Source organism: Stenella coeruleoalba (genome assembly GCF_951394435.1).
Source record: "Stenella coeruleoalba genome assembly, chromosome: 4".
Lineage (NCBI taxonomy): Eukaryota > Metazoa > Chordata > Mammalia > Artiodactyla > Delphinidae > Stenella > Stenella coeruleoalba.
In genome coordinates, this window is record NC_137149.1 from 142,012,889 (window position 1) to 142,035,729 (window position 22,841).

General features: G+C 38.7%; 1 protein-coding gene across 4 annotated transcripts in view; it reads left to right on the forward strand.

Moving 5' to 3' along the window:
* The window catches only part of FAM13A (family with sequence similarity 13 member A), a 356,108-nt gene that overhangs the window by 117,307 nt on the left and 215,960 nt on the right, over nt 1–22,841 (forward strand). For all 4 annotated transcript variants that reach the window (XM_079920400.1, XM_079920402.1, XM_079920401.1 and 1 more), the window contains one exon: nt 20,708–20,861. In XM_079920400.1, the coding sequence (XP_079776526.1) occupies nt 20,708–20,861 (154 nt within the window). The remainder of the gene's footprint in view (nt 1–20,707; nt 20,862–22,841) is intronic.

The window sequence follows — 22,841 nt, forward strand, 5'->3', positions numbered from 1 at the left end:
ATTGGGCAATGTGATGTAAAGATAATGAAATTAGGTACATTCAGGCCTCGGTGAACAAGCGTATTCTAAGGGTATTGATGAATCAAATGATGACAGTCCAAAAAGAGTTTGCAGTTGAAGGATCTCATCATTCTCTACCTACTTAAGCGTTTTGTTAATGATTTAGATTAAGATATAAAAGACTTTATGCATATGAAAGTAGTGAATGAAACAAAGCTGAGAAGGATAACTAATATGTCACATAGCAAGGTTAGAATAAAAGATCTGAAGACCACTACGAAAATGTTAGTTGTTTCTTTTTATCTTATCATAGATGGAAAAAATGGAGGGAGACTTAGCAGATTGATGTTTCCAGTAAATAAATGTTTAGTCTTGAACGTTGATTCTCAAGAGAGATCAGAAGTAGAAAGACCTAGTTTAATAGCAATTCCTAAGAAAAGGCTAGAGAATTTTAGGCAATTGCAAGTTCAGTGTAGGCCAACAGTGTCACTTCGAAAGCTAGAATCTTACTCTTCATAATAGAAAGCACTGGCATGATTATTTATAGTTTGCAAGGCACTTTTTTTTTAAAGTTGGGATATTGAGGTACAATTTACATAGTGTAAAACACATCCATTGTAGTATAGTGTTCTGAGTTTCAACAAAGTCATACCGTCATATTACCACCCCCGCAACTTAGATTGTAGACCATTTCCTTCATTCCCAACAGTTCCCTTATGTCCCTTTTAGTCAGCTATTCCGTTTATCCAAGCCCCTCGTAACCCCTGATCATTTTCTGGCCCCATAGTTTTGCAAAGCATTTTCCACATAACTTTTTGCATTCTTATAAGATCTCTACAGCATCTAATATTAGCAATATCTGTTATATAAATGAAGTAACCAGGGTTCAGTTAAGGAACTTTCTGAGAGCTACACTATATAAATAGTGGATCCAGGACTTGAACCTTCATTTTTCTAATTCAGAATCCCAAACACTTCCTTGATCTTTCCATCTAGCCCCTTGCTCCAAGAGCCCCAGCTTCTTTGCATTGTTCATTCACCTGCAGGTGGATCCTATATTAGGAGCCAGCATTCAACATTCACAGTAAGAATGGAAGGGCCAGAGCAGCGTTTCTCAACCTTTCTTTCATTATCATTCCCATAAGGATCCTTTTTAGAATTTTTTTCCTAATTGCATACCCTCCCCAATTAAACTTTAACACCATAGATATACTATATTCTGTGTGTGTACTTTAAATATCTGTGCTTTATATATAAAAAGAGTAGTTTTTTTTCACCCATCCCGCAAGAACCAATATGCCCCACTGGGGGCAATATATCCCTCACTGAGAATGCTTAGAGTAGAACTAGACCAGAATGATCTTCAACCATTGTCCCAACTGACATGCATGACGCATGACCCTTGAGTGAGTATGAGACACATTCAAGGTCACACCCAAATTTTCATAACACTGAAAATTTAGAAAATAGCACAGCAGACTTTAGGCAAGATGTTTATGAAAGCATCTTAAGAACATGTAGGTAAGTAAAATCAGCCATTAGACATAATCTTCAAATATTTAACAGGGGAAATTAAAATATGGCTCATTTTTAAAAGTAATTTTTTAAAAGTTGGCTATTAATCTAAATCCTGACTTTAACATATAATAAGGTGAACAGACTAGTTCTATTGAAGAGTAAACATTAGTGTTACTATTGTTAAGTGCTGCAATGGATATCATGTATAGCTTTAATATGTTGTTAATGTGAATATGATTATTGCAAGTGTATCTTGCCTCATCACTTTATCTGCCTTTCATTAAGCAGTCATCACCGAAGGGTCATGATAACCAGATGTCAATGTCCCCAATTGCCTTATATGCAGTACAGAGGAAGAAGCATTCCTTACTTTCCTTTTTTTTTAACTGTATTTTTATTGTGCTAAAATACACACGACATAAATTTTACTGCCATAACCATTGTTAAGTGTACAGTTCAGTGGTCTTAAAAACATTCACATTGTTGTGCAAGCATCCATCCCCATAACTCTTTTCAGTGTAAAACTGAAACTCTGTACCCATTAAACACTAACTCCCACCCTCCCCCACAGCCCTTGGCAACCACCATTATACTTTCTGTCTTTATGATTTTGACCATCTTATTAAATACCTCATGTAAGTGGAATCATACAGTATTTGTCTTTTTATGATTGGCTTATTTTACTTAATATTCTCAAGGTTCAACTATGTTGTAGCCTGTAGTAGAATTTCCTTCTATTTTAAGGCTGAATCATATTTCGTTGTATGTATATATAGTTGAAACTTGAACAACCTGGGTTTGAACTCTGCAGATCCATTTATACAGTACCTGGATTTTTTTTTTTCCCCAATAAATGCTATGGTATTACACCACATGAGGTTCGTTGAATCCACAAATGCAGAACCATGGGTTTGGAGGGCCGGCTCTAAAGTTACATGCAGATTTTGAACTACACAGGGATCCCTGTCTCTAACCCCTTTGATTGTTCAAGGGTCCACTGTATGACATGTTGCTTATCTGTTCATCCATCCATGGACATTTGGGTTGCTCCCACGTTTTAGCCATCGTGAATAGTGCTGCTATGAACATTGGTGTACAAATATTCTTCTAAACCCTGCTTTTAATTCTTTGGGGTATATACCCAGAAGTGGAATTGGTGCATCATACGGTAATTCTATTTTTAATTTTTTGAGGAACCACCATACTATTTCACATAGTGGCTATACCAGTTTACATTCCCAACAACAATGCACAAGTATTCCAATTTCTCTACATCCTGACCAGCACTTATTATTTTCTGGGTTTTTTTTTGATATTAGGCATTCCAATGGGTATGAGGTGATGTCTCATTGCAGTGTTGATTGCAATTACTCTAATGATTAGTGATGTTGAGCATCATTTATGTGCTTATTGGCCATTTGTATGTCTTCTTCAGAGAAATGTCTATTCCAATCCTTTGCTCTTTTTGAATCAGGTTGGTTGTTTTTTGTTGTTGTTGAGTTTTAGGAGTTCTCTATATATTCTGGTTATTAACTCCTTATCAGATACATGATTTACAAATATTTTCTCCCACTCTGGGTGTCTTTTTACTCTGTTGATAGTGTATTTTGGTGCACAAAATTTTTAAATTTTCATTAAGTCCAGTTTATTCTCTTGTTGCCTGTGTCTCTGGTGTCATATCCAAGAAATCATTGCCAAATCCAATGTCATGAAGCTTTTGTCCTTTGTTTTCTTCCAAAAGTTTTATTGTTTTAGATCCTTGATCCATTTTGAGTTAATTTTTATATATGGTGCTAGGTAAGGGGCCAACTTCATTCTTTTGCATGTGGATATCCAGTTTTCCCAGTACCATTTGTTGAAAAGACTGTCCATTTCCCATTGAATTGTGTTGGCATCCTTGTCAAAAAACCATTTGAGCATATATGCTAGGGTTCATTTCTAGCTCTGTGTTCTATTGGTCTGTATGTCTGTCCTTATGCTAATACCACACTGTTTTGATTACTGTAGCCTTCAGTAAGTTAAGTGTGAGTCTTCTATTTTTCTTCTTTTATTTTGAGTTTGTTTAGGCTGTTAGGTGTCTCTTAAGATTCCGTATGAATTTTAGGATGGATTTTTCTATTTCTGTGAAAAATGCCATTGAAATTTTGGTAAGTATTGCATCAAATCTGTAGGTTATTTTGGGTAGTAGTCACATTTTAACAATATTAAGCCTTCTAATCCATGAACATTTGGTATGTTTTCATTTATTTATGTCTTCTTTAATTTCTTTCACCAATGTTTTGTGGTTTTCATTGTATAAGTCTTCCACCTCCTTGGTAAATTTATTCCTAAGTATTTTATTCTGTTTGATGCTATTGTAAATGGAATTGTTTTTGTAATTTCCTTTTCACATTGTGTATAAAAATACAATTGAGTTTTGTGTGTTGACCTTGTATCCTGCTACTTTGCTGAATTCATTTGTTATACAGTTTTTTGTGTGATCTTTAGCATTTCCTTACATATATATATATATATATTTTACTGAAGTATAGTTGATTTACCATATTGTGTTAGTTTCAGGTGTCTAGCACAGTGATTCATTATTTTTGCGGATCATATTCCATTATAGCTTATTACAAGATAATGGGTATAATTCCCTGAGCTGTACAGTATATCCTTGTTGCTTATCTATTTTGTATACTGTTGTTTGTATCTATTAATCCCATACCCCTAATTTGTTCCTGCACCTTCTCTCTCCCCTTTGGTAACCACAAGTTTATTTTCTATATTTGTAAGTCTGTTACTGTTTTGCATATACACTCATTTGTATTGTTTTTTTAGATTCCACATGTAAGTGACATACAGTATTTGTCTCTTCTGACTTGTTTTATTATGCATAATATTCTCTAGGTTCATCCAGGTTGCTGCATATGGCAGTATTTCATTGTTTTTTTAATGGCTGCATAATATTCCATTGTGTGTGTGTGTGTGTGTATGTATATATATGTGTGTGTGTATGTGTGAGTGTGTGTGTATTTGTTGATCATTTCAAAGAACCATCTTTTGGTTTCATTTACTTTTTTGTTTTTCTGTTCTCTAGTTCATTTATCTCTCCTCCAACCTTTATTATTTCCTTCCTTCTGCTAGCTTTGGATTTTTTAAAAATTCTTTTTCTATTTCCTTAAGATGTAAAGTTAGGTTTTGGATTTGAGATCTTTTTTGTTTTTTAATGTGTTTATAACTATAAGCTTATTCCTTAGCTCCACTTTGCTACATCCCATAAGTTTTGGTTTGTTGTGGTTTATTTTCATTCATCTCTAAGTATCAATATTTTCTAATTTGCCTTGACAATTTTTCTTTGATCCATTGACTGCTTAAACGTGTTATTTAATCCCACAATTTTGTGAATTTTCCAATTTTCTTAATGTTATTGATTTCTAACTTTGTCCCATTATGGTCAGAAAAGATACATTGTATGATATCTGTCTTTTAAAATGTGTTGTGACTTAATTTGTGGCCTAACACATGGTCTATTCAGGGAAATGTCACATGTACACTTGAGAAGAGTGGGCTTTCTGTTGTTGTTGGGTAGAATATTCTGTATATGTTGATGGATCTATTTGGTTTGTTGTTTTTTAAGTCCTGTATTTCCTCATTTATCTTCGCTCTGGTTGTTCTTTCTGTTGTTCTGTGTAGGGCATTGAACTCTCTCCAACTCCTATTGAATGGTCTGTTTTTCCCTTCAGTTCTGTCCATTTGTCTTTCACATACTTTGATGGTCTGTCATTAGATACATAAATATTTGTAATTATAATATCTTCTTGTTGTATTGAAATTTTGATTAATATATGATGACCATTTTTGTCTCTTGAAACCTTTTTTGATTTAAAGTCTGTTGTGTCTGATATTAGAATACCCACCTCTGCTCTCTTTTGCTTACTATAAGAATGGGATATCTTTTTCCATCCTTTTACTTCTAACCTGTTTGTGTCTTTGAATCTCAAGTCTCTTGTAGATAGCACATGGTTGGATCATGTATTTTTATCCATTCTCTGTCTTTTGATTGGAGAGTTCAGTCCATTTACATTTAAAGTAATTACTGATAAGTAGGGATTTCTGTCATTGTGTTATTTGTTTTCTATATGCCTTATAGCTTTTTTCTTCTTCTAGTGTTATTGAGATGTAATTGACATATAGCACTGTACAAGTTTAAGGTGTACAGCATAATGGTTTGACTTATATACATCATGACTACCACAGTAAGTTTAGTGAACATCCATCATCTCATATAGGCACAAAGTAAAAGAAAAATAATTTTTTCCTTGTGATAAGAACTCTTAGGATTTATTCTGTTAAATATATTCTTATAAAACATACAGCAGTGTTAATATTTCTCATGTTGTACATTACATCCCAAGTACTTATGTATCTTATATAATTGGAAGCCTTATAGCTTCTTTGTAGCTCAGTTCCTGCATTAGTATTCTCTCTTGTGTTAAGTTGATTTTTTTGTACTGAAATGTTTAAATTCCTTTCTCATTTCCTTTTTTGTCCATTCTATGGCTATTTTCTTTGTGGTTACCATGGGGATTACATTTACTCTCCTAAAGTTTTAATACTCTAATTTGAATAAATACCAGCTTTACTCCAGTAGCATACAAAAACTTTGCTCCTTTACAGCTCCAGTTTTGGTGGAGTCTTCCGGGTTTTCTATATATGACATCATGTCATCTGCAAAGAGTGACAGTTTTACTTCATCTCTTCCAGTTTGAATGTCTTTTCTTTTCTTGCCTAATGGCTCTGGCTATGACTTCCAATACTATGTTGAATAAAAGTGTTGAGAGTGGGCATCCTTTCTTGTTCCTGTTATTATAGGAAAATCTTTCAGCTTTTCCCCATTGAGTATGATGTTAACTGCAGGCTTGTCATATATGGCAGTGGTCGCCAACCTTTTTGGCACCAGGGACCAGTTTCGTGGAAGACAGTTTTTCCATGGACGGGGGGCTGGTGGTTCAGGAGGTAATGAGAATGATGGGGGGTGATGGGGAGCGGCAGATGAAACTTTGCTTACTCGCCCACTGCTCACCTTCTGCTGTGTGGCCCGGTTCCCAACAGGAACTGGGATTTGGGGACCCCTGATATATGGCCTATATTGTGGTATGTTCCCTCTATACCCACTTTGATGTGAGCTTTTATTGTAAATGAATATTGAATTTTGTCAAATGCTTTTTCTGCATCTGTTGAAATGATCATATGATTTTTGTCTTTCATTCTGTTAATGACACATTATCACATTGATTTGCAGGTGTTGTACCATCTTTGCATCCCTAGACTAAATCCCATAGTGTATGATCCTTTTAATGTATTGTTGAATTTGGCTTGCTAATATTTTGTTGAAGATTTTTGCATTTATGTTAATCAAGGATATTGGCCTGTAATTTGTTTTCTTGTAGTGTCCTTGTCTGGTTTTGATATTGGGGTTACTAATAATTCTTTTGAATCACTAGTCTCTTAGATTTGGAGCTACAAGTCAAAGTTATAGTACTACTGGCTTTTAAACTAATATTTTTTTTTGTATTTTAAGTGTATTATTCTCTTAAATTAGGTAGAAAACAGAAAGTGTAGTTACCATTGTTACAGTAACACAAGTTTTTATAATTCCCCATGTATTTACCTTTATTGAAATATTTATTTCTCCATTCAGCTTCAGTTTACTGCCTATTGTCCTTTCATTTCACTGTGCAGGATTCCCTTGAGCATTTCTTGCAGGGCAGGGGTGTTGGTCACTGACCCCCTCAGCTTTTGTTTATCTGAGAATATCTTAATTTCTCCCTCACTTTTGAAGGACATTTTTGCCACAGATATAATTATTGGTTGACAGTCTCTCTTTTAGCATTTTGAGTATATCAGTATCTGGCCTCCAAAGTTTTGATGAGAAATCTGTTGATAATCTAATTGAGGATCCCTTGTATGTGATGATTCACTTCTCTCTTTTCAAAGTTTGATTATAATGTGTCTTAGTGTAGGTCTTCGAGTCCTTTGAGCTTCTTGGATATTCATACTCATATCTTTCATCTTGAAGTTTTCATTAATTATTTTTTCAGATATTTTCTCTGCCCTTTTCTCTTTCTCTTCTCCTTCTGGGACTCTTATGATGTGTAGGTTGGTACTTGCTGGTGTCCCACAGGTTCTGTTTGCTTTTCTTAGATCTTTTTTTCTTCCTTTTCCTCAGACTCAATAATTTCCACTGTCCTATCTTCATGTTCACTGATTCTTTCTTCTGCCTGCTGAAATCTGTCTTTGAATCCTTCCAGTGAATTTCTCATTGCAGTTACTGTACTTTTCATCTCCAGAATTTCTTTTGGCTTCCTTTTTGGGTTTTCTTTCTCTTTATTGATACTTCCATTTTGTTCACACATTATTTTCTTGACTTTTCGACATCTTCCTTTAGTTTTTTGAGCATCTTTAAGACATTTGTTTTAAAGTCTTTATCTAGTATATCTTCCATCAAATCTTTTTCTAGGACAGTTTCTGTTGATTTATTTTTTTCCCTGAATGAGCCATATTTTCCTGTCTCTGTATGCCTTGTGATTTTTTTGTTGAACAAAAGACATGTAAATCTAATAATGTAGTAACTCTGGAAATCAGATTTTCCTCCTTGCCTGGGGTATGTTGTTGATTGGTTTTGGTTTTGGTTTTTGATTTTGATTGTTGTAGACTTTTTTTGTACCAACATCAGCCTTAAGTATGAACTTAAGGTCTTCTCAGGTCTTTTTTGAGCCTTTCCCTGGACATGCACAGTCACTTTCTAATTTTCCCCATATATGCAGGTGTTTTTGAATGTCCTAGTCTTGAATGTCTGACTCCCCAAAGAGGAAAATGGAAAAAAGTCAAAGTGGCATAAAAAAGGGTGTCAGCCCTTTAAATCCCCAAGAAGTCACTTCAGCTAAGAGGGAGGGGCTTTCAACAAGGGAGGGAGGTGCAGCAGCAATGGCTGCCCACCTTTTTGCACCTGAGAAGCAGCAGTCAGCGTTCAGAGCACAGCTCCCCAATATTTGAAAGACAGGGTCCTTTTTGCTTATGCTGGCTCCCACAAGCTGTGTGCAAGCTGCTCAAGGAACCTGAGAATAGCTTCCCTGCCACATGGCTGGGGTGGGGGATGAGTGGCTACTGTGCTAAGAGCTAAAATTGACCAAACTTAATCACGGCTTACTGTCTGAGCCTTCCCTGGATGTTACTGAGCTCCAAAATATTTAATCAGACAAATTCTGCTGGTGTAATTGTTACCTGGGTAGGGGGACAGATGTCTGGTGCTTCCTACTCCACTATCTTCCCAGAATCCTCTCCTTACATTGTTTCTCATTTGTTTTGTCTTGGATATTTAAAAAGTGGTAAATTTAAAATTGACAAGCTTTTCTGAATGGAAATAATCCTATGGCAGAAAGTTATAACTGCCACAGCAATTTCCAGCAGACTGCTGCAGAATTGATGCAAAAGGTCTTAAGTGATAGGATCCATGCATTCCTTAACTGAAGCTTTACCCTTACATCTGACTAAAGAAACATACTGTAATAAAAACGATTGAGAGTAAACGTATTATATAGAATACGTTGAATCTAATTTAGTTTCAGAATAAGGCAGAAGTGTCTACTTTGTTACAACAGATAGCTGGCAACATCTCAAAACTGGCTGTTATTCTGTGGTTTGAGAAAGGCATCCTTAGAGGTTGAAACTAAAGAGAGAAGTTATTTGCTGCAACACACGTAACATATATTGCCGGAACAAACATAGGATAACAACAGTAGATGTTCTGGTTCAAAGAGGAAGAAATTCAAGATAAAAAAATAAAGTCACTGGCTAGTGACATTTCTGATATCCAGCCCAGCAAATGTTGCAAATCTGTTGACTGGGTTTCAAAGCCTGGGAATACTTGTCCACGCTTTTCAACTTCCCCCTCCTGGTTCTTGGTTCTGCCCTCTGAGTCATCCTTCATTTTTGATGGAAGGCAGCACATTTGCAGCTGAGTGGCTTTATCAGCCTGCTTCCTGCCAATAGAATTTTGGAAATCTAATGGCCTCCTTTCATTTTGTACCCTTGTTGTCCCTTGCATTCCAAGTTGGCAGTGTTTCTGCTGAAATAAATTTCTCAAAAACTTACTAGTCTTCTGTGAATTTCACTGGGATTCACTCCAGTAGAGAAAAAAGACACATCCCCTCAGATCTTTCCAAGATAATCCTTTCTGTAGTTCAGGCTCGTGCTAAAATGGCTGAAGGGCAGTGCCTTTAAGTTCCTAGAGGCTCTCTGGTTTAATTGAAAGGATCTGTGAGACACACCCTGAATCACCTGAAAGGGACCTTTGTCTAACTGGGTAGTCTGAGGTTTTGATCTTTCTGTGGTTTTAGCAAAAGGTTATATCATCACAGTCTCAACCTTTTCTGTGGAGCTTGCTTTCCTGACAGTGAATCTCTTAATTTCCGTGTCTTTTGCCATCTGTAGAGTCAACTTTTAAATCAAGTCCTATTTCCTGTTTACTTAAGTTTTAACCTCAGTTTCTCTCTCTCTCTCCCCTTCCCTCCCTCTCCCTCTCTCCCTCCCTCTCTCTTCCCTCTCCTTTCCTCTCTCTGTCTCTGTCTCTGTCTCTGTCTCACTCTCAGCTTTTACCATAAGTGGCAAGGAGAAATCAGGTGGTACTTTCAAAATATTGCTTGGAAATGTCTTGCACTGTATATACAAGCTTGTTGCTTACACATGCTGCTTCCCACGTAATGCAGGATACAGTTTCACTAAGCTTTCTGCCAACAAAGCAAGGATCTCCCTTCCTCCAGTTTCCAATAACGTGTTTCTTATTTTCTTCTGTTACTGGGCACAATGCGTCCATCACTTGGGGTGCTTCGCCAAATGAACACACCAAGTATTTTTGATTAAAGCAGAAGCATTTATTCCTTGCGACAAGTAAGGAGACAGGGAGATAGCTCTCAAATCCTTGTCTCCCAGCACAGCAGGATCAGGGAAGTTTAAGCTATGGGTGCATGCATCTTCCTGAAGAGGCAAGTGTGATTTTCCATGTAGAGGTGGAGTTCCAGATGGGCCTGCACAGTGTGACAACATGCTCAAACACAGTTGCAGGTTCAGAAATAGTGGCAATCCCCCACCCTTGGGGTGGAGATTTTAGCTTTAAAATGAGGCAAAGGTCACTCTAGGTTGACAAAATCCAGGTACCTTCCACTGTAGGGGGGTGTGGGTTCGATCCCTGGTTGAGGCCAAAAAAAAAAAAGAATGTGTTTTAGACTGATCCGTACCTTTGGAACGGAACCTGGGAGTCATTATGACTGATTTATTATGTTTGCTGTGGTTACTTCTCCTTCCTGATAAGTCATTTGTTTCTGCATTCTTTGTTCTAAATACCGATACCTATCCTTTGTTTCCACATGAAGACCCAGGAGGCCATAATTCATCTTCTTCCGAGTCATCGGTAAACAGGACACAAGAGAGTTCTAAAATTCACGCTCTGGGTCTCAACCTGTTTGTCTAGTGCGTGTTACACCTTCTCTCATTGCCTATTATTTTCCTTCTGTAAGATATGACATACTCTGGTTTGACCTCACCCCTTCCTTATTACTGCCTGGCTAGCACTTCTGCGCTCTCACCAGCGGTGTCCTTTTTTTGGGGCGGGGGCGGGGGCACACTGCATGGCATGCAGGATCTTAGTTCCCCGACCAGGGATCAAATCCATGCCCCCTGCAGTGAAAGCGTGGATTCTTAACCACTGGACTGCCAGGGAAGTCCACCAGTGGTGTCCTTAAAATCCAGATGTCAACTAAAAATATGTTGAAGGCACTTTAGGCTTTCTCTGTCATGCTACCCAAATTCTTCCTGTCTCCTCTCACTGTCCAGTTCCAAAGACATTTCCACATTTTAGATATTTGTTAGAGCAGTAACCCACTTCCAGATACCAAACTCTGTATTAGTCTTCAATTGTTGTGTAACAGATCACCACAAATGCAGTGCCTTAAAACAACAAAAGTTTGCTATCTCATGCTGTCCATGGCTCAGGTGTCCAGCCACAACTTAGCTGGGTCCTCTGTCTCTGGTCTTACAAAGCTGAAATCAAGGTAACAGCTGGGCTGCATTTTCATAAGGAGGCTCAAGTTTGGAACAGAATCTGCTTTCAAGCTCATGAGAGTTGTTGGTAGACTCATTTCCTTGCAGGTGCATAAGACCCCAGTTTCTTACTGGCTGTGACCTAGAGGCCTCAGGTACACATTAGTCCCCTGCCATGTGGCGGTCTCATGGGTCCTCTCCAAACATGGCAGCTTATTTCATCAAGACCAGCAGCGGTATCCTCACTCCAGTCTGCTGAGATTATGTTACATTATATAAGACTCAAGCATGGGAGTGACATCATATAACCTTTGCCATATTCTCTTGATCAGAGGCAAGTCACAGGTTCTGCCTACCCCCGAGGTGAGTACAGGAGTGTGACTCATTGGGAGTCACCTTAGGATAGGTACCCCAAAGATGGTGTAGTAGGGTGAACAATGTCCCCCAGAGATATCAAGTTAGAATCCTTGGAAACTGTAAATATTACCCTATTTGGTGAAAAAGGGGGACTTTACAGTTGTAATTAAGATAGAGATCTTCAGATAAAGGGATTGTCTTAGATTATTTCAGTGGGTACTAAATGCAATCACATGTATTCTTATAGGAAGGGGGCAGAAGGGGCTTGGACATGTACACAGAGGAGAAGGCCATGTGGACATGGAGTAGAGAGAAATTTAAGGTGGCAGCCTTGATTGAAGATTGAAGTGATGCAGCCGCAACTAAGTAATGCTGTCGCCATATCTCCCCCTTGAGCCTCTGTGGAGTGTGCGGCCTTTTGCTCACCTTAACTTCTGTTACTCTTCTGGCCTCCAGAACTGTGATAGAATACACTTCTGTTTCAAGCCACCCAATTTGTCCCAGTTTTGTTGCATCAGCCATAGGAAACGAATACAGATGGATATTCATTGATACATCATTGTTGCTTTTTTAATGCATTTCACTGATTACTCAGTCAGACTAAGTATCTTTTCATAAGATTCTTGACTGTCCAAGTGTTTTCTTCTGAGTTTTTCAATTTGTCTTTTGTCTCTTTTTAAAAAAAAAAAACAAAGATAAGAAAATTACTCAGTTTCTTATTGATTAGTAAACATACTTTAGCTACTCAGATCACTAATGCTATGTCAGTTGTCCATGTTACTGAAGAGATATTTCTTTTCTTCCAATCTATATCTTGTCTTTCTACCTTATATAGAGTGTCTTCTGCATTCAGAAGCTTTTTATACCGTTTTTTTTTAAATTATGGAAACTTTTAAACATACCCAAAAGAAGAGAGACTAGTATAATGCATCTTCAATGTACATAATCTTCAACAGTTATCAGCATTTTTTCCCAGAATTATTTATCTTTTCCTTTAGGTTGTGTGCCTTTTGTGCATTACCTAAGAAATCCTTAAATAAAGACTGTGTTGCTGTTATTTGTGTAACTGAGTATTTCTGTCATGGTAAAACACTCATTCTTTTTGTGATAACACTTGTTCTTTCTAGCTTTTTCTTTTTTTTTTAACACCTTTATTGGAGTATAATTGCTTTACAATGGTGCATTAGTTTCTGCTTTAAACAAAGTAAATCAGCTATACATATATATATATCCCCATATCTCCTCTATCTTGCGTCTCCCTCCCACCCTCCCTATCCCACCCCTCTAGGTGGTCACAAAGCACCGAGCTGATCTCCCTGTGCTATGCGGCTGCTTCCCACTAGCTATCTATTTTACGTTTGGTAGTGTATATATGTCCATGCCACTCTCTCACTTCGTCCCCGCTTACCCTTCCCCCTCCCCGTGTCCTCAAGTCCATTCTCTACGTCTGGCCTGTCCCTAGGTTCCTCAGAAACTTTTTCTTTTTTTTTTAGATTCCATATATATGTGTTAGCATATGGTATATGTTTTTCTCTTTCTGACTTACTCCACTCTGTATGACAGACTCTAGGTCCATCCAGCTCACTACAAACAGCTCAATTTCATTTCTTTTTATGGCTGAGTAATATTCCATTGTATATATGTGCCACATCTTCTCTATCCATTCATCTGTTGATGGACACTTAGGTTGCTTCCATGTCCTGGCTATTGTACATAGAGCTGCAATGAACATTGTGGTACATGACTCTTTTTGAATTATGGTTTTCTCAGGGTATATGCCCAGTAGTGGGATTGCTGGGTCATATGGTAGTTCTATTTGTAGTTTTTTAAGGAACCTCCATACCGTTCTCCATAGTGGCTGTATCAATTTACATTCCCACCAACAGTGCAAGAGGCTTCCCTTTTCTCCACACGCTCTCCAGCATTTATTGTTGGTAGATTTCTTGATGATGGCCATTCTGACTTGTGTGAGGTGACACCGCATTATTGTTTTGATTTGCATCTCTCTAATGATTGCTGATGTTGAGCATCCTTTCATGTGTCTGTTGGCAATCTGTACATCTTCTTTGGAGAAATGTCTATTTTGGCCTTCTGCCAATTTTTGGATTGGATTGTTTGGGTTTTTTTGATATTGAGCTGTATGAGCTGCTTATAAATTTTGGAGATTAATCCATTGTCGGTTGCTTCATTTGCAAATATTTTCTCCCATTCTGAGGGTTGTCTTTTCGTCTTGTTTATGTGTTCCTTTGCTGTGCAAAAGCTTTTAAGTTTCATTAGGTCCCATTTGTTTATTTTTGTTTTTATTTCCATTACTCTAGGAGGTGGGTCAAAAAGGATCCTGCTGTGATGTATGTCACAGTATTCTGCCTATGTTTTTCTCTAAGAGTTTGATAGTGTCTGGCCTTACATTTAGGTCTTTAATCCATTTTGAGTTTATTTTTTGGTATGGTGTTAGGGAGTGTTCTAATTTCATTCTTTTACATGTAGCTGTCCAGTTTTCCCAGCACCACTTATTGAAGAGGCTGTCTTTTCTCCATTGTATATTCTTGCCTCCTTAATCAAAGATGAGGTGACCATATGTGTGTGGGTTTATCTCTGGGCTTTCTCTCCTGTTCCATTGATCTATATTTCTGTTTTTGTGCCAGTACCATACTGTCTTGATTACTGTAGCTTTGCAGTATAGTCTGAAGTCAGGGAGCCTGATTCCTCCAGCTCCGTTTTTCTTCCTCAAGATTGCTTTGGCTATTCGGGGTCTTTTGTGTTTCCATACACATTGTGAAATTTTTTTCTAGTTCTGTGAATAATAATGCCATTCGTAGTTTGATACAGATTGCATTTAATCTGTAGATTGCTTTGGGTAGTATAGTCATTTTCACAATGTTGATTCTTCCAATTCAAGAACATGGTATATCTCTCCATTTGTCTGTATCATCTTTAATTTCTTTCATCAGTGTCTTATAGTTTTCTACATACAGGTCTTTTGTCTCCTTAGGTAGGTTTATTGCTAGGTATTTTATTCTTTTTGTTGCAATGATAAATGAAAGTGTTTCCTTAATTTCGCCTTCAGATTTTTCATCATTAGTGTATAGGAATGCAAGAGATTTCTGTGCATTAATGTATCCTGCAACATTACCAAATTCATTGCTTAGCTCAAGTAGTTTGCTGGTAGCATCTTTAGGATTGTCTGTGTATAGTATTATGTCATCTGCAAACAGTGACAGCTTTACTTCTTTTCCAGTTTGGATTCCTTTTCTTTCTTTTTCTTCTCTGATTGCTGTTGCTGAAACTTCCAAAACTATGTTGAATAATAGTGGTAAGAGTGGACAATGTTGTCGTCTTCCTGATCTTAGAGGCAATGGTTTCAGTTTTTCACCATTGAGAGCGATGTTGGCTGTGGGTTTGTCATATATGGCCTTTATTATGTTGAAGTAAGTTCCCTCTATGCCTACTTTGTGGAGTGTTTTCATCATAAGTGGGTGGTGAATTTTGTCAAAAGCTTTTTCTCCATCTATTGAGATGATCATATGGTTTTTCTCCTTCAATTTGTTAATATGGTTTATCACTTTGATTAATTTGCGTGTATTGAAGAATTCTTGCATTCGTGGGGTAAACCCCACTTGACCGTGATATATGATCCTTGTAATGTGCTGTTGGATTCAGATTTCTAGTATTTTGTTGAGAATTTTTGCATCTATGCTCATCAGTGATATTGGGCTGTAGTTTTCTTTCTTTGTGACATCTTTGTTTGGTTTTGGTATCAGGGTGATGGTGGCCTCGTAGAATGAGTTTGGCAGTGTTTCTCCCTCTGCTATATTTTGGAAAAGTTTGAGAAGGATAGGTGTTAGATCTTCTCTAAATGTTTGATAGAAATCACCTGTGAAGCCATCTGGTCCTGGGCTTTTGTTTGTTGGAAGATTTTTAATCACAGTCTCAATTTCAGTGCCTGTGATTGGTCTGTTTACATTTTCTATATCTTCCTAGTTCAGTCTCAGAAGGTTGTACGTTTCTAAGAATTTGTCCATTTCTTTCAGGGTGTCCATTTTATTGGCATATAGTTGCTTGTAAGAATTTCTCATGATCCTTTGTATTTCTGCATTGCCTGTTGTTACTTCACCTTCTTCACTTGTAATTCCACTGATTTCAGTCTTCTCCGTTGTTTCTTGATGAGTCTGGCTAAAGGTTTCTCACCTTTGTTTATCTTCTCAAAGAACCAGCTTTTAGTATTATTCATCTTTGCTGTCATTTCCTTCATTTATTTCGATCTGATCTTTATGATTTCTTTCCTTCTGCTAACTTTGAGGTTTTTTAGTTCTTCTTTCTCTAATTGCTTTAGGTGTAATGTTAGGTTGTTAATTTGAGATGTTTCTTGTTTCTTGAGGTAGGATTGTATTGCTATAAACTTCCCTCTTAGAACTGCTTTTGCTGCATCCCATAGGTTTTGGGTCATCATGTTTTCATTGTCATTTGTTCCTAGGTATTTTTTGATATTCTCTATGATTTCTTCAGTGGTCTCTTGGTTATTTAGTAGTGTATTGTTTAGCCTCCATCTGTTTGTATTTTTTACAGACTTTTTCCTGTTACTGATATCTGGTCTCCTAGTGTTGTGGTCAGAAAAGATACTTGATAAGATTTCAATTTTGTTAAATTTACCAAGGCTTGATTTGTGACCCAGGATATGATCTATCCTGGAGAATGTTCCATGAGCACTTGAGAAGAAAGTGTATTCTGTTGTTTGTGGATGGAATGTCCTATAAATATCAATTAAGTCCATCTTGTTTAGTGTATCATTTAAAGCTTGTGTTTCCTTATTTATTTTCATTTTGGATGATCTGTCCATTGGTGAAAGTGGGGTGTTAAAGTCCCCTACTATGATTGTGTTACTGTCATTTTCCCCTTTTATGGCTGTTAGCATTTGCTATATGTATTGAGGTACTCCTATGTTGGGTGCATAAATATTTAAAATTGTTATATCGTCTTCTTGGATTGATCCCTTGATCATTATGTAGTGTCCTTCTTTGTCTCTTGTATAGTCTATATTTTAAAGACCATTTTGTCTTTAAAACAAAATATGAGAATTGCTACTCCAGCTTTCTTCTGATTTCTATGTTCATGGAATATCTTTTTCCATCCCCTCACTTTCAGTCTGTATGTGTCCCTAGTTTTGAAGTGGGTCTCTGGTAGACTGCATATATACGGGTCTTGTTTTTTTATCCATTCAGCCAGTCTGTGTCTTTTGGTTGGAGCACTTAATCCATTTACATTTAAGGTAGTTATCGATATGTATGTTCCTGTTACCGTTTTTTTAATTGTTTTGGGTTTGTCATTGTAGGTCTTTTCCTTTTCTTGTACTTCCTACGTAGAGAAGTTCCTATAGCATTTGTTTTAAAGCTGGTTTGTTGGTGCTGAATTCTCTTAGCTTCTGCTTGTCTGTAAAGGTTTAAATTTCTCCGTCTAATCTGAATGAGATGCTTGTTGGGTAGAGTAATCTTGGTTGCAGGTTTTCCCCTTTCATCACTTTAAATTTGTCCTGCCACTCCCTTCTGGCTTGCAGAGTTTCTGATGGAAGATCAGCTGTTAACCTTACGGCAATTCCCTTGTATGTTATTTTTCCCTTGCCTCTTTTAATAATTTTTCTTCGTATTAGATTTTTGATAGTTTGATTAATATGTGTCTTGGCATGTTTCTCCTTGGATTTATCACGTATGGGACTCTCTGCACTTCCTGGACCTGATTGACTATTTCCTTTCCCGTATCAGGGAAGTTTTCAACTATAATTTCTTCAAATATTTTCTGTCCCTTTTTCTCTTCTTCTTCTGGGGCCCCTAGAATTCGAATGTTGGTGCATTTAATGTTGTCCCAGAGGTCTCTGAGACTGTCCTCAATTCTTTTCATTCTTTTTTCTTCATTCTGCTCTGCAGTAGTTATTTCCACTATTTTATCTTCCAGGCCACTTATCCGTTCTTCTGCCTCAGTTATTCTGCTATTGATTCCTTCTAGAGAATTTTTTTTTTTTTTTTTTTTCTTCTAGAGAATTTTTAAGTTAATTTATTGTGTTGTTCATCATTGTTTGTTTGCTCTTTAGTTCTTCTAGGTTCTTGTTAAATGTTTCTTGTATTTTCTCCATTCTATTTCCAAGATTTTGGATCATCTTTACTATCATTACTCTGAATTCATTTTCAGGTAGACTTCCTATATCCTCTTCATTTGTTTGGTCTGATGGGGTTTTACCTTGTTCCTTCATCTGCTGTGTGTTTCTCTGTGTTCTCATTTTGCTTAACTTAGTGTGTTTGGGGTCTCCTTTTTGCAGGCTGCAAGTTTGTAGTTCCCGTTGGTTTTGGTATCTCCCCCTTAGTGGCTAAGGTTGGTTCAGTGGGTTGTGTAGGCTTCCTGGTGGAGGGGACTTGTGCTTGTGTTCTGGTGGATGAGGCTGGATCTTGTCTTTCTGGTGGGGAGGATCACGTCTGGTGGTGTGTTTTGGGGTGTCTGTGGCCTTATTATGATTTTAGGCAACCTTTGTGCTAATGGGTGGGGTTGGGTTGCTGTCATGCTCATTGTTTAGCATAGGGTGTCCAGCACTGTAGCTCGCTGGTCGTTGAGTGGAGCTGGGTCTTAGTGTTGAGCTGGAGATCTCTGGGAGAGCTTTCACTGTTTGATATTACGTGGAGCCGGGAGGTCTCTGGTGGACCAGTGTCCTGATCTTGGCTCTCCCAACTCAGAGGCACAGGCCTGACACCCGGCTGAAGACCCTGTCAGCCACATGGCTCAGAAGAAAAGGGAGGAAAAAGGAAAGAAAGAAAGAAAGAAAAAAACTAAATATTATTAAAAATTAAAAAAAATTTTTAAGTAGTAAAGGAAAGAAAAAGAGAGCCACCAAACCAAAAAACAAATCCATCAATGATAACAAGTGCTAAAAACTCTACTAAAGAAAAGAAAAAGGACAGACAGAACCCTAGGACAAATAGTAAAAGCAAAGCTGTACAGACAAAATTACACAAAGAAGCATACACATACACACTCACAAAAAGAGAAATAGGTAAATTATATATACATATCTGTATATTAAAAGAAAAAAGGAAGAGAGCAACCAAATCAATAACCAAATCTACCAATGATAATAAACTCTAAATACTAAACTAAGATAAACGTAAGACTAGAAACAAATTAGGTGCCAAAAGGAAACCCCAAGTCTACAGTTGCTCCCAAAGTCCACCTCCTCAATTTGGGTTGCCTCGTTGTCTATTCATGTATTCCACAGATGCAGGGTACATGAAGTTGATTGTGGAGCTTTAATCCGCTGCTGCTGAGGCTGTTGGGAGAGATTTCCCTTTCTTTGTTTGCAGAGCTCTTGGGGTTCAACTTTGGATTTGGCCTTGCGTCTACGTGTAGGTCGCCGGAGGGCGTCTGTTCTTCGCTCAGACAGGACGGGGTTAAAGGAGCTGCTGATTCGGGGGCTCTGGCTCACTCAGGCCGGTGGGAGGGAGGGGCATGGAGTGCGGGGCGAACCTGCAGCGGCAGAGGCCGGCGTGACGTTGCACCAGCCTGAGGCGCGCCGTGTGTTCTCCCGGGGAAGTTGTCCCTGGATCACGGGGCCCTGGCAGTGGTGGGCTGCACTGGCTCCCATGAGGGGGGTGTGGACAGTGACCTGTGCTCGCACACAGGCCCCTTGGTAGTGGCAGCAGCAGTCTTAGCGTCTCATGCCCGTCTCTGGGGTCCGTGCTGTTAGCCGCGGCTCGCGCCCATGTGTGGAGATCTTTTTAAGCGGTGCTCTTAATCCCCTCTCCTCGCGCACCAGGAAACAGAGGCAAGAAAAAGTCTCTTGCCTCTTCGGCAGCTCCAGATTTTTCCCCGGACTCCCTCCCGGCTAGCCGTGGCGCACTAACCCCCTGCAGGCTGTGTTCACGCCGCCAACCCCAATCCTCTCCCTGCGCTCTGACCGAAGCCCGAGCCTCAGCTCCCAGCCCCGCCCGTCCCGGCGGGTGAGCAGACAAGCCTCTCGGGCTGGTGAGTGTCGGTCGGCACCGATCCTCTGTGCGGGAATCTCCCCGCTTTGCCCTCCGCACCCCTGTGGCTGCGCTGTCCTCCGTGGCTTCGAAGCTTCCCCCCTCCACCACCCTCAGTCTCCGCCCGCGAAGGGGCTTCTAGTGTGTGGAAACTTTTCCTCCTTCACAGCTCCCCCCCCCCCCCCCCCCACTGGTGCGGGTCCCGTCCCTATTCCTTTGTCTCTGTGTTTTATTTTATCTTTCACGCTACCCAGGTATGTGATGAGTTTCTTGCCTTTTGGGAGTTCTGAGGTCTTCTGCCAGCGTTCAGTAGGTGTTCTGTAGGAGCTGTTCCACGTGTAGATGTATTTCTGATGTATTTGTGGGGAGGAAGGTGACCTCCGCGTCTTACTCCTCCGCCATCTTGAAGGTGTCTCTCTAGCTTTTACTTTTTTATAAATGTTACTTTATATGCAGCAATTTCTAATATGTATAAAGCATTATCGATTGCACTCATGTTAACCTGTGCCCTCTTCCTGAGCAACATGTACTTTTCTTATTCAGCACAAGTTATTAATTCAGATCTTGGGAACTTGCCAGTTGTCCCAACAACATCCTGTGTGTCACCATAGAACTTATTTAAAATCCTGTGTGTATTTATAAGACGACTGATCCATCGTTCAGGAAAGGTCAAAGTATAAACCTGAGTCAGCTGTGCTGCCAGTTGTGTTTTTACAAAGTAATTCCTCTCAGTTTTTTCCCCTTATTTCTAGTGTGTCTCCTGGGCTTGAAGGCATGAAAGAGCAAGACCTCTGCAACAAGATAATGGCTAAAATATTAGAAAATTATAATACCCTGTTTGAAGTGGAGTATGTAGAAAATGATACCCAGAGGTGTGAAAACCGAGCGAGGCTCATCATAGTAAAAGTAAGTAACTTTGGTGTTTAATTTTCAGTATTGCTCTATTTTTAATGGAAGGTATTTTATTTAATCATTCTCTGTTATAAATATTCCTTATGGATATACCTTCAGATTAGTATTCCTACGTTGAATTCTTTTTACGAAATCTATTCTTTGTATCAAGTGTTTGTTAAACTGATATATATTCTTCTAAGATTGGAGAATAATTGTGGATTGATGTTTCCTTACTGCTATAAAATCATCTCAAAAGCACTTACATGAGCCCAGAGGTATGGTCAGTTGGGTGCACCTGGTGTTAATAGCAGGGATACGTGCTGAGGTCTGTGTCCAGCAGTGTTAGGTTACCAAGTAGACTGTGGATTCCTGCAGACAGTATTACTATGTCTTTTTGTCTCTTTTGTTCCTGGCACACTTCCAAGTTCAACTTGCGACTGTAAGTCCCATATATGTGGTCCTTGGTAACTGCCACCAGTAAAGGAGGCTAGTTTTAAAACCTATAGAGGAATCTTGACAATACTATCTAAATCTTTTTATCATTGGCTGATAATTTATAACATATCTTTTACACATTAGGTTAATGCATGTAGTTCTCTAAAGATTTACAACTGGGAGTCAGAGGATAAACATCCAAAGCCAGTCCTTCAGGTAGGGACTAGAGGGAAGGCGTCTTATTTCTTTCTCATTCATATTGAGGTGAATCTTGATGGAACTGATACGGGAGGTTCCTTCAGGAGGTTTCCTGAGACTTATCACATTGACAGACCACACTATACTCTTGTTGGTTCATATGGCATTTGGTTTGGGCACTGAAGGGCTGTTTTCATTTCTTCTTCCAGTTGAGGCATGACTTTGAAGAGGAAATGAAAGGTAAGCAGTATCGTGTAGCACCCAACCAAAACAGCAAAGACCGAAATGAGGTTTTCTTAACTAGGGCTCATGTGTGAATACAACAGACTCCCTATAGGGGATAGCATACTATGAGAGGAATGCATTTGACAAGAATCTTGCCAACCTGATAAAGAGAACTTTAAACTGAACTCTGAGGAAAAGGAAGAACAATGCTCAGATAAAATGAGCTACTTTGGAGAATATCAAGTGTAGCATAAAGTGGAGGTAATGTGGTAGCTGAGAAAATATCAGTGATTCACAAGAGAGTATTAAAACAAAGTAACTTGTATCAGTTTTTCTATGAAAAATTAAAATAATTTTCTAAATAGAAAAAAATCTACCTTAAATATGTTTATCTGACTCCTATAGTGCTTTGCAAAGGGTCTCTTTCTAAAATATTAAAAAGTGACTGACTTTGTTTCAGCTATATCACGGATAAACACTTCTTAACACATATACGTTTTAATGAGGGCTGATAAGATAATACGGTAAACCTAGAATAGAATGAAACTAGATAAATATCATCTCCTAAGCAAGACAAACTTGCTGAGATACAAATAATCACTAGAATACACCAACAGGAGCTTACATGCTGTACAAATAAACACCTGTTGAGATCTGTGGAAGCGTGCCCTGCATGGAAATCCTTGAGCTACTAGGTTTAAGCATGAGAGTACAAGATACATAAACTGAAAACACTGAGGGAGTCAAGTGCAGATGTCTTAGGTGGATGAATATGACTGCTGCTCTCATAATGCAAGTTTCAAATCTGGCCTAGAGGCAGATAAATGTCCTCATTGGGAACTCCATGTCTATACTCTGAAGCATCATTCTGTTAAAGCAGAATACTTAATGCGGTTTTCTTTTTTTGTGTGTGGTACGCGGGCCTCTCACTGCTGTGGCCTCTCCCGTTGCGGAGCACAGGCTCCGGACGCGCAGGCTCAGCGGCCATGGCTCACGGGCCCAACTGCTCCATGGCATGTGGGATCTTCCCGGACCGGGGCACGAACCCGTGTCCCCCGCATTGGCAGGCGGACTCTCAACCACTGCGCCACCAGGGAAGCCCTTAATGTGGTTTTTTTTTACTGATCTTGCTGA